This window comes from Fulmarus glacialis, unplaced genomic scaffold (assembly GCF_000690835.1).
Source record: "Fulmarus glacialis isolate BGI_N327 unplaced genomic scaffold, ASM69083v1 scaffold7445, whole genome shotgun sequence".
Lineage (NCBI taxonomy): Eukaryota > Metazoa > Chordata > Aves > Procellariiformes > Procellariidae > Fulmarus > Fulmarus glacialis.
Window position 1 is genome coordinate 9,317 of NW_009213550.1, and position 13,033 is coordinate 22,349.

The 13,033-nt window shown below is 38.4% G+C and overlaps 1 protein-coding gene across 1 annotated transcript in view; it reads left to right on the plus strand.

The window, feature by feature from the left end:
* Positions 1-10,245: 10,245 nt before the first annotated feature.
* The window catches only part of LOC104077103 (intersectin-2-like), a gene marked incomplete at both ends in the record, with an annotated part of 8,733 nt that continues 5,945 nt past the window's right edge, over positions 10,246-13,033 (plus strand). Inside the window, 2 exons of the mRNA XM_009578218.1 lie at positions 10,246-10,338; positions 12,043-12,106. Of these exons, the coding sequence (XP_009576513.1) occupies positions 10,246-10,338; positions 12,043-12,106 (157 nt within the window). The remainder of the gene's footprint in view (positions 10,339-12,042; positions 12,107-13,033) is intronic.

Consider the following 13,033-nt stretch of genomic DNA (forward strand, 5'->3'; position numbering starts at 1 on the left):
AGAAATTACAAAGAGGAGGGTAACAAGAATGATCAAAAATGCAGAGCAGCTTCCATATGAGGAGGAATTACATTGACTAGGATCTTTCAGCTTGGAAAAGAAATGGTGGGGATGGTGGATAGGGTAGATGTCACCTTCTCAAGGTCATTCGTCATTTTGTAGGCAAGGGAATGGTAATTCATCTCTGATAACACAAGAATTAACCAGTATCAAATGAAAATATCATTGGCAGATATCAAACAAATAGAGCACTTTGCACAGTGTCAAATAAACAGTGAAAGCCTTAGGAGGCTGTGGATGCCAAAAGGTTACTTGGATTCCTTAAGCAATTAGAGATAGGTGGATTTTCCTTCCATTAATGAGGTACCTCCTCTGGTTCAGGAGCTACACTGGGGGCTGAGAAGACATCCTGGGGAACTACCACCATGTGCTTGCCTCAGCCTGTCACTCTGTGCCGGGAGCTGAACTGGCAGGGTCATTATTGTGTTTTGTTTCCTAAATTATCTCCTGATTCAATTTTATTCCCCAGATCATTTGGGAAATGCCTCTTCATTTTCCTTCTCTCCCACCCTTCCTGTGTATTTTTTATTTTTTTTTTTTTAATTTGATGGTTTTTCTCCTTTCCTTTCTCTTTCCAAGTCTATCTGTATCCTAATTTTCCCTGTTGTAAATATATCCCATCAGCCTTCCTCCTGGTCCCAGACTTCCTCCTCACGTCTGAGAACCGGAAATGTCATTTTTACTCCAACGGCCAGATAATGACAGAAACTACAAAAGTTACTATAAAGGATCTAATATTCCTTGAACAGAGTTCTGCTCTGATTTTATGTCAGCTTATGTTTTTGTAGGAGAATCATTTCCTTTACTCCACCTAATTTCAAGGTTCATTTTGCATCCTCTTGCCTGGTATTTTTACTACCTGCATTTCTCCTGGTGCGGAAAGATTTACTAGCTGCCACAGATGGAAACTCACCTGAATCTTATTAGTTTTGCTGCATTCCACAGAGATTTGCTAGACAACAATTAAACAAATTATCCTTTTGTAAATTTTTAATTAAGTTGTAGGGATTTTGTGAATGCTGGTGAGCAGCAGCAGCGTAAAAAACCCATTTTCAGAATTCGAAAAGTTTAGCCTAAGCTCTGGTGGGCTTTTTCCTCAACCATGGTTGATTAAAAACTTTTATTTTCCTCGTTGAAGACTTTGATGCTATACAGGTTGACAGGAGTTTACTCAAAAAAAGCTTCTGACTTGTCCTAAACTGAAGGGTAAGCATACCTTCCACCTTCTGTGTCATGCTGGGAAGGAAGGCTGTGGGGCCTGTCAGCTGGAAGTATGCTGACCTTGACAACAAATGGAGGCAGGTTTTGCAGCTGGTAGGGGAGAATTTGGCAAAGTATGCCTATTTTATGCCTCGATAATATTGCTTACTTTGAACTTTTCATACCTTCCATTGGAAGGATTCTTGTTGGTGTGGCTTTTTTCTTCTCTCTCTTTTCCATCTCTAAAATCCATCCAAAACTGTTAATTCTGGGCACAGACACGGCTCTGTCATTGGATAGAAGAAAGGGCTTGTTTCATATGCTGTTAGTAACTCAACAACTACAGGTGATTTCAATGGCATTGTTTTTCCAGAATTAGGCAGAAAATACTTTTATATTTATTGCTAGTATTGAATCTAGGTATGGAGAAGGCTTAGGTTAAGCCAAGTCTGTGTGCCAAAAGGAAAAGTTAAATTAGCTTTCAAGAATAAAGTATGGGTTTACCAACATTGTAGGTTACAGTAATTGCACCTTCTGATGAGGAATAGAAATCTTGTTTCATTAAAACTTCAGAAAATACTGTTGAATGAGTAATCACAAATTCTACAGAGAACTAGTGTAAAAGGTAGTATGCTAATGTGCAGTTGAGAGTACTGTCATATTTATACACATTTCCTAATGTATTTTTTACATTAGTGGAGCTCTAACAAAACTTTAAAAAAAGATTTTTTTTTGTTTTTTTTTTTTTGTTTTTTGCTTACACATATTCAACTAAAATTGCTGTAATTTCTGTGTTGCTGTGCTGTAATGGCTGTGTTTTGCCTTTTTTTTTATATTTTGCTTGCTTGGTGTGTTGCTTTATGTTTCAGTGGAGCTTGGCAATAATTTAATTAAAAAGGAGGTTTTGAAAATGGATAGCCATAATAAGCTAAATGATTCTGTGATTTTTATAAAGTATAGAAATACTGTTCTGTTATTATAAACTGATAGTTTAAGTGCTTTGGAATCGTCGAGTTGCGCTGCAAAATTCAGAAAACAAGCGGATCTTACTGTTAGCATGAACTAGACTACTACGTATCTCTAAATTGTTTTAGGGATTATACTCATAAAAGCAAGGATTATGTTTCTACATTGAGATCATTGCATGGCACAGAAATGTTAATGTTCTTCCTTTACAGATAGATTTTGTGTATGGAAGTGGGGAGATGCCAATGGCTGTATGATCAGACAGAATACTGCATCATACGGAGTTCTGCTCCTGTTTCGTAGGAGCAGATGATTAGTTTAAACAAGCCCAGTATTTGATTTAAAAAGGGATCCCCAGTACGCCTAAATATCTAGAAATCCTGTACATAATGGAGGGAATATGAATTGTACCCTAAAATACAATGTGTCTGCTGCTGCTTTGTTCACATTTCTGTGAGCTTTTGAATTAAGCAAGTATTTCTTGGTCAAATCTGTACGGCTCTGCACTTCCCTGACGCTATTTAACAGCCTGTCTGCAGGTAACGGTTGTTTTTGGATAGCACATCAGAGACACTTGAAAATCTTTAAAAATTCTCTTAGCTTCAATGGACAAGATTCTTGTCATTTTAGTGAAAAAAACATAATTGAAGGAGAAACACGTTTCCCTGTTTAACGTGCTTTAGCTACAGGTGTTTCCTTTTAACTGTGTATACATTAAAGAAGCTGCTGAAGCGGTTGTTAAGCAGAGACATGCCTTTTTCCTCTGGCACTTGCCACAGAGTTGCTTAATATGTTGAGAGCCTCTGTGAAGCATTTCTCGTAGGACAAGTAGTAGCGCGGTTAATGTGTGCATTGTGAAAGGAGGTTGCATGTGGCTTCTGCCATGGCCCGAGAACATGGGAGCTGGGAACAGGAGGTGCGTTCTTCAAGGAAGAGCAGGTGGTACTTTGGGATGGACCCAAAGTCACAGCAACAGTAGTTCATAACACGTCGCAACATCTAAATAAGAATAAATGCTTATTATCGGTCAACGTTTTCTCCTCCGTTTGATATAAAGAATCAACAAGAAAGGAGGGAAGCAAATATTGAAAATAGCAATAACACTGATAAGGAATCTGGAAATTCAGACTAATGGTAGAATGTTCTGTGTATTTTCAGATTCCTGGAGTGTTTACTCGCCACTGAGGAAAAATTAGAAGCGTGATTCAACATCTCAGTCGGGAGCATTAAATCCGATCTGTAATAAATAATTCTGTGGTAAACTTATCTACAAACACAGACAGAAGAAGACTGGAATTATTAGATTTATCCCAAAATGTCTTACACCAAACAACTCTCTCGAGGCTCCTAATGGGAGACAATAATGCGATTGCTGGTTGCATTACGGAAAACCCCTTGTTGTGCAGCTTGAGGCATGCTGCTGCATGTCTGTGTTGAAATTTCCCCGTCTTTAAACATGCGGATAAATATTTATTTAGGGTCATTATGAAGCTTAATGCTAGTTTTTTTGATGGTTAAAAAGGTGGTGGTATAATCACTTGTCCTCGTGACTTATGTGTACAAGGAATGCTCTTTCAATTTAGGTTTATTATCTCTGTGGAGTTAATTAACTTTGTAGGTCGTAGGAGCGTAGTTTTTATTAGAGAAAAACAAGCAACGCCCATTAGTGAAAAACAAACACAGTTCTTTGGAGAATGTGAGAAATGTCTTACGATTTTCCACAAGTGAAAAGTTGCCTGTGTCCTTTTCGATAGCAGTACCGCTCTCGGTACAACTACCTTTTGCCTACAGGCAGTACTAACCAGTGGCAGAGGTCTTACAGAGCATTTTCAAGTCTATTTACTTTTTTTCTAGGATTGTGCTTTCTTTTCTCCCTTCTTTTTCCATTACAGCTTAGTGTTTTAAGGAAAGAACAGTGTTTGTTTCTGATGTTGGCAGCCCATCAAAGCAAGTCCTTTGTTTTCTTCAGAAGATTATCTGTCTGATGCAGTGTTGTAAAGGCGTTTCTGGAGCTGTCCTACCAAGTGCTGTGATCCTGCCATAAACAGACCCTCATGCTCTCATGTAGAAAGGTGTCTTTTATTTAAAATTAGCTTCAAGGAACAGAAAATGTCATTTAATCCCCAGCATAGCTGCTTGTTTCCAACACTAAAAAATTGTGAGTGCTACCACATTGATTTACATATTAATACCTGTTACATGAAGGTGAGGTCGGTATGTATTTTGTCATCTTTAGAGAAGTCTTGAAGGTACGTTAAATTAATGATGCGTGGTACCAGGTCGTTTGTGTGGGTCTTTGTTGTTCTATATGGACTTTCTACGTGGGTAGAATCCACACATGACTTTGAACTCTTGAACGTGTTGTAGAGCTGTGGAGTGGGCAAGTGAAGGAGCTTTCTCTGTTGGTTTCTCCCCAGTTTTCTGATCTGGTATAAGGAATCAGCTGAGACACTTCTGGACCTTGAGTCCAGATTTCCCATGTTGGATCTCGAAAACACTTGCCAGTCCTGACATTTATCCACAGTCTTCTCTGAAAGTACCAGCCTTCTCTAGAAAAGAAAGATGGTTTGACATCTGTCTTCCAAAAGTGTAACTAATATAAAAATGTGTTTTTTCATAAACAGAAAAAGCAAGTGAAGGCAATAGTTACTCTATTCTAGGGAGAATCTTTGTGGGGAAAATCTCCAAATTCAGCATTTCTTCAGTTTTGATTCCTAAAAATGCAACGTAGTCAAATATAGCGTTAGCTTCATCTAGGTGGGTCTTGCTTCACGGATGAAGTTGTGAGATTGCCAAGTAACCTCTTTGAAGAATAACGATTTCATGAGGTATCTTCTTGTCATTGTATTTTTTTCCCCTCTGAAATTATATCATCTACAGTTGGGAGAAAATTACTTGTCTCGTGAAAATTTCCAGGAAACTTAAGCTAAGTAAGAAAAGTAGTAATGTACTATTCATTGGCTGCAGCAGAGCCTGTCATGAGAGCATGTAGTGGCAACTGTATTTTGATTTCTGATGCTAAACTGATTTAAGTATTGTAGTTCACTGCTATTTGGTGCCAGCTCAAAACCTCTGGAGTGCCAAAGGTTCACCACTGCTCCATCAAGGAGATGCGTGCCTCTTGCCCCGTCCTGTCATCAGAGGGGTGTCTGTGAAGAAAAGATGCCTGCAGTTTGGTTTTGTGATTCATGTATGCCTTGCCATCAGTAAGGACTGGGGCTGAGAGGAAGGAAGAGCAGCAGCGATGTCTCTGCGCAAAATTAATTGTCCTCTTTGGCTGGATCTGGCTTATGGGCAAGTGAGGAAGGAAGAGCAGCAGTGATGTCTCTGCGCAAAATTAATTGTTCTCTTTGGCTGGATCTGGCTTATGGGCAAGACGTTTCTCAGCCCTGGGATTGAAGGCATGTTAGTGCAAAAAATGTTGAGCTAAGCCGGATAAGTTTAGATGACATGTCTTGCATGGCAGATGTTTCTGTTCAACTCTTCCTGAACTTTGTCCTTCCAAGAAAAGGAGTATTCTTCCCTTTGTCACAGTTTGATGTGCCCAAAACTTTGTTGTTTGTAAACCAGGCAGTGTAATTTTTCTCAGCAGTGATGCTGAGTGGCCAGTTTTACCACTGGTGGTAGCTTTGGGAGACAACCACAATATTGGTGAGAATTGTAGCATGTTCTTATGGTGATTGCACAGGAGAACTGAGTTTCAAACTAATTTTGTCTGTGGTAAGACTTTATTGTGATGGTCTCGATTGTGCTGTAAGTAAACATGGCAATTACTTTGAAGAATGGTTTTGTGACGCGCTTTGTGGAATTGCCAAGACCTTGTGATCTCCATTGTTCAAAGTGTTAATTTCAGATAGACTGATGTGGTATTTTTGCTCGGTATTTTGAGGAATCTTAATTTTAATGACACTTTCTGTACATTGATTTTTCTTTGCTTATTTGTATTTCCAAATGGTAACATCAAAAGAGTCACGAGCACCTGGTTAAGCTAAAAATAAGCGCTCGCAACTCTTTCACCTTCCCTCTTGTGCTATGCTCCTAATTTTGTTTCTGTTGCATATTGGGATAAGAGTTGGAAAAAACAGTGAATCCTTTAAATAAGAAGTGTTGAGTGAGGCTTGAATGCCCACACTGTGGATCCCTACCGTAAGCGTTGGGTGGCTTTAATTTTTTTTTTTTTTTAAAATGTTTTCATTGTCCAATGATTCTTAACCTGTATTCATAAAACAATGACCTGTTCTGGTTTAGGCTGAAAATGGCCTTAAAAATCTCTTAAATGACTTTAGGTTAAAACTTAGTTTTCTGGGACTTTGTTCAGTTATAGACAAGCACCAAAAACATTTCATTATCAGACTGGGAGAGCTGTGCTCACTTGGAGATACGCTGTTTTCTAGATCCTAATTCCTGCTAAAAAAGTCCCCATTACTTTCTAGGCTTAGCTTGTAAGGAATCACAGCTTTGGAAGGACTTTGTTTGGATAATTCCTTGCTTTTGTCCACCACCACTTACCTCATTTCTGGTTGGAATTTAGTACATGTTTTCATTCAACTTCCTAAATTAAAAGGTGCTCTGACATCTTTTAAACATGTTAAATTTCAGGGTATTATTGAATGTTGATAGGTCTTAGGAGAGATATGGCTAAAATTGTCTGAACTGAACGTGTTTTCTTTTAATTTATATTTACACAGTATGTACATTTTTATATATTTACTTTTAAGCAAAACAGTCAAATTATGTGGGAGGAGGTCTGCTTTTGGTTTTGAAGTCTATTACATTATTTTGTTCCATACGTATAAAAAACCTCAGTAGATGAGAGTGTATCTTTATGGAATTAGTCACTAGAAAAGATTTTCAGTCTCTGTCCTCAGGGACAGGGAAAATCTGAAATTCTTCATACCTTTGAAAATAAATTACTAGCAGGTTGGCCTTTTCAGGATATATATTCAGTTTCCTGAAATTTTCACATGATGTAATTTTGGTAACACGTGTGTTCATAGTTATCACTTTGCTGAGACAGTAGCTGCTTGCACTGGCTCGCTAGGACTGTGCTAGAAGCACTTGTTGCTATAATAATGTTGGTTACAGTCAAAGATTTTTTTTGAATGAAATTTATACTCGCAAGAAACCTGTCATGGAGATGGTTGCTGAAGAAATGCTTTTGCATGTTTAATTTGGGAATGAATAAACTATGCTAACAGCATAATTTTAACAGTAGAGTGTGCATCTGAAGGCTTTTTGTTATGGCTGCACTGATGATACTTCTTTTTTTTGGCCTAGGCTAGGATCAGTAGTGTGAAGTGCACAGTCGTAAGAGTCAGCAAAGCTGGAGCTGCTCATCGCACCCCACACGCTCTGCCTTTTAGAGAGCTCTGCGATGGTCCCGAGGTCATCGGGGCAGTGGCAGCACCCCTGCACCCAGCACCTCTGCATGTCAGAGAAAAGCCATCACAGTCCTCTGAGCAAAAATGCACTAAGTATTTAGTGTGCAAGAACCAGCGAGATTCTTGGGGCGTGTTAATGAAGTGAAAAATGAGAATGAAGGGTGAATGCTGATCTTGAAACGCTTCTTGAGTGAGATGTTAATGTTAATTGAATGAGAAGTTGATGTTAATCATCGTACAGCTACAGGTGTGAATCTAGTGATTCATTCAACTGCAAAGTTTTAACACATTTGAGACAATGCCATGCAGAACTTTGAATTTCATAGTTTGAGGGGGAACGTCATTTACCGGATTTTATTCAAAGGAATGTTTTGCTGAGAAGATTGCCACCTTCTTGCTTACTTTGTGACATATAATATAGGAAATTGTGCATTTCAGTACTTATTTAAACAGAAATTTCCTTACAAAGTGAATTGGATTTTTTTAGAGAAGCTACGGTGGTGCCGGTAACTCCAGTCAAGGAATTTTTACTGTGTTTTTAGCACTTTGCAGCCACTGACCACATGAATGTATTGTGGTGGTCTTAATCCTTGTCATTGATTATAAAAAGCTGAGGAGTGTTGTAACTACCTGCTTCAAAAGATGATCAAAACATCGTATTTCATATAACAAAAATGTGACGTTGCTAATATTTTATTTTCCATATATGAAAAAACTGGTCAAGTTTTCTGAAGTTGCTGCTCATGGCTTTAGGAACTCTTCTTCATGTTGTCAAGATAATTTCTATAAGCTTTAACCACATTATGCACTTTCCATTTGTACATTAAAACTAACATTTTAAAAAGATTTGAGTGCCGCTCTGATTTTTGCCATTGGGCGTAAGTTGTCCTCATTTGTGTATTATCGCAATTCTTGTACATCAACTTTTAGGCATCTGATTTAGATTTATTTAAATTTATTATCTGTATCTCACCTAGATTTATTTAGACTCCTTTAATTAGAAGAGAGAAGTAAGGGGGGTTCTTGAAGAGCAGTTTTGCAGGCAGCCTGCAAGAAGACCCTTTAATTGAGGCCACACTAAAAAAAAAAAAAAAAGTAGATCCTGAAGAGAGGGAAGCAAAACTCCAAATTCAAGTGCTTAGAGGTTGTATCCTAATGCCTTCCCAACTTTTTTGTCATTCATATCCTCAGTGAGTTTCTGTTTTGGTTTGGTTTGCTTTTTTAACTATTTATTTATCCCTCTTAAGCAGCAGGGGTGAAGAATTCAATTTGTAAATATGAAAGGAGAATGATGGTCTTAACAGGACCTCCTTAAGAGGAGACATTAGATCTTTTTGAAAATGTGTTTGCATATATGGATAAACGCAGACAAGAGGGCGATTAACATCATTAATATGTGTGTATTGACATGTATGTCAGCTTGCAGTCTGCTAGCTTTATTACTAGTTTTGGAAAAACAGTGAAAAGAGATGTTGACGTTTTGTAGGTTCAAAGCTTTGAAATTAGGTTTATGAAGGAAAAGAGGAAGCATTTTATAGTAACTTTCTTTCAAAGTCCTGTGGTTTTTAAAGCAACTTGTTAATATCTTGTTAGAACGATTATTTATTCTCTTGAGTGTCTTTTAGTGAGCAATACAAATACTTGAAGAACAGATTAACAGGTCTTTGGAAGTGGTAATACTGAGTAGAATGTATTTTTAAAGGTGTTTTTTTAAGTAATAACCTTTTAATGCTGTTTTGGGAGTTTCCATTCAGAATTTCTGCTAATTCTTGCATTCATTGATTTGAAAAATTACGTTTTTGTCAAGAACTTCCCGACTAAAACTTCCTCCTACTTAAAAACCAAAAGCAAACCCAATTATTTCTGGCAAACTGCTTTTCCTGCAAAGGACACACACCCTGACCTTTATACAGCAGGTTGGAGCGTTTCTGAAAGTCACTCTCGTTCTGCCTGGTATATCAGCACAGCTCTGTAAACATGATTATTTCTTCCAACTTCTCTTTGTTACTTTGAGGCTGTAATATTTTATACTTTTTTCTTTTTATGCATTGAAAAATGGTTGGTTGAAATTATATGCTATTTAAAAAACAAAAACAAAACAAACAACCCAGAATGTTACTCTTTTGTCAGACAAAACCAACATATTTTTGTTAGCGGTCCCAATTTTGGTTTTAGAGTATTGGCAAGACGAAGCATGAGTCTTTTTGGCAGCTGTAGGGTGTTAGCCCTCTGCATGGGAACCCTTAAGTGACATTGAATCCCATTTGTTTACCGCTGAACCAGGGGAGTATTTGGTTCACACAGGGTACGGTGAGCAACATGCATCCTGCCTGGGCTGCAAACAATCATCAGCAACAGGAAACTGCTTTGCACCAGCTCTGAAGGACAACAGAGCTTGTTTGAAAGCCGAGTGTAAAGCAATCTAGCTGAGGAATTGTCTCAGCTAGCCCTTGCCATCTGGGAAGCAGGTTTGTGTTTCATAACGTCCTTGCCAAACTGGTAGGAGCTGGGTGTGTCTAGATCTAACTTTGTCTCTTGAGAAGCCAAGCTTTTATATTGCAAGTGACGTGTTTATTTTTGAAAGTCTTCAAACTCTTTGGTTGTTCAGTGTTGGGTTTGTTTTTTTTTTTTTCCCCAGGAGGTCCAAACATATGGGCCATCACCTCTGAAGAGCGGGCCAAGCATGACAAGCAGTTTGATAGCCTTAAACCCACAGGAGGCTACATTACAGGTTGGTCTGAGATTCCGCATTACACGTTAACTTCTGTGTACACATAAGTACCTTTGTAAAACAGTTTGAAAGCTACATCCTATTTCTAGCCCTTTGTTGTGTGACTAATAATGACCATGCTCTTCAGGCAAACAGACGTGGGTTATTTCTACAACCTTTGGGCTAAATTCTGGCACAGGAACACTCTTTATTAACCCTGTCACTTCTGCAGCTAGTGGTTATGTGCTGTCATTCTGTCTAGTTTCAAAAAACAAAGAGTATCGGGCGAAATCCGTGCTTAGATGGGAGGCTGCCAAGGAGCACTTACAGTAGCTATTGTGGCAAGTGATGCCAGAGACACCAGAAGTGGCTCTCCTCTGTCTGAACAGTGTTAGTACTGTGTTGTTAGATATCTTTGTTTTGCGGGAGGAGGCAGGGAGAGAGATGCTGACCACTTGTCCTTGTTAATGACTGCTTGAATTTTATTAACCCTTGGGCCTTCAGCGAGTTCTGGATAGGCTAATGGCATTTTGCAATGGCCTGCTGTCAGTTCCAGCTGCATTCAGCTGCTTCTCCTCTTAAGCAATTGGGTCATGTTGCTGCGCACCTCAGAATTCGCAGGTTTTAAATTTAAGAATCTACTTGTGACATTGAGAAAAGGCTCGATTGCACTGGCGAAGACGACTTAATTTAAGAATGCCTGTTCTTTGTGTGTGGGTGGGCACTATAGACCAGCCCTGATGACTCCTACCCTCCCAATTATCTGCTGATGCCCTATCTGGTCACTCCACTGCCCCTGCTTTTCCTCATTTTGGTCCAGAAAAGACTGAGGCAAGAGTGGGAAGTTGTCTGTTTGGAACATGCACATCTTCTGGCTTAGCGATACGTAACTCCTGCTTTGGCCAAACAGCTCTGGGAGGTTGGTGTGTACTTTACCACCAGCTGAAAATTATGCAGTCCCAGGGATTACCCTTAGGCCACATCTGGGCTCTTACCTGCACGTACGTCTGCAGGCTTCATGATTTATTTGGCAAGTGCTTGAAATGAAAGGCTGTGTATGAGTATGAGGGAAGAGAGAGCTGAAAGAATAACCTGAAGTCTTAGCTTTAAGCATCTGTAATTTGCTCATAGGTAAGAATAAACACCACTGTCCGTGTTTTTTTAAGAGTTTGTTTAACAGCACAATCAGTACCAATTGATGTGGAACTTGGTATGGAATTGCACAACAGTTCCCATTCCCTTCCTGAAATACTGAAACAGCGGATGTTCTCTGACGGAACAGAATATTATTTAGAACACGACGTTTTTCCAGTTTTTCAAGAGAGCCAATACTGGTTGAAGTTAGATTGGATGAAGGAGAAGGAAAGAAATAGCATGCACATCCTTTCCTGTAAAAGTAATTGGGTCGGGACTAAATTTTCAGTAATTTTTACTTCTTTAAATCTTGCATCTATTAAACTGTCGGCAGCTGTTGATTTGTGAGTTGTTAAAGCTTTCTATAGCTATTTGAAATCACTTCTCGGAGCAAAGATTCAGAATTACAGAATACATGGGTATCTGACGATCGCTGTCACCAGGGAAGGAGTTAGGTGGTACGAAACTGGAAAGCTTGGCGTCCAGCTTGCTGATTCCTTTTGAAAATCTGTCCCACAACAGAGTGCTGAGGTCTTCTGAAAATCTATGTCTGTAGTGTAAAAGTTTGTCTGTCTTTCTTGTTTATCATAGGTGATCAAGCACGTACCTTTTTTTTGCAATCAGGTCTACCAGCTTCCATCCTTGCTGAAATATGGTAAGGTATTCTTTTACCTTTTTTTTTTTTTTTTTTTTTTAGAAAAAAAGATAGTATTAGGAGATGCGTAGCATTCAATCTTTGGTATGTTGTGTTGTCTCAAAGAGGCTTTCAGCAGTCGAAGTAGGAGTGTTGTCTGAATTGTTGTTTTAATTTTATTAAATTTAGAGGAAGGATTGAGCCCATATGTGTACCAACACTTAACTAAAAAGCACTATCTTTTATATCTTTCTTATGATGTTAATTGAAATTGAATCGTATTGAACACAGCCTTTTTAAACTATAGTAAGTGCTTGAAACAAAAAGCAATGATAAATTGGAAGGCTTTCATAGAGGAAAGTGCCTGTTGGACTGCCACAAAGGTCATTGTTAAGCCTTGTCTTTATATTTTAAATAATAATGTGGAAAAAGAGGTAAAAAATAACACTTTAAAACTGGGAGTGGAGAATACACTGAAAGTAGAAGACAGGAAAAAATGGAAAGCCACAGAAAATGTTAGCAGAAGATCAGTTATAATATACTGTAAGATACCAACCAATGCTGTAATACAGGAACTGGAAAAAGTGCTGTTCTTTGCAGCATATATGTGGTAGTTGCAACACTTGAAACATGACATTTTCTTCTTTGTAACTCCTCAGTCTTCACTAGAATACTATGTTCATTTTTGGGGTACTTGCTTGTTAATCAAGATGTACACGTGCTAAAAGACACAGGGTAGAGGCTCTTAATTATTAAGAACAACTCACTTGTGAAAGAATATTAAAGAAACTAACTAAATGCAAAGTTAGTTTCTTCTTCAGACACTTAAAGTGCCTAGAAAAGAGTGGTAAGGAAATTTTTGCATAGGGTCTTGGGGTTTTATACTGAATAGTAACAGAATGAAAGGGAAAATGTAGCTTAATATTAAGTCTGATGGTTCCCCCCCCC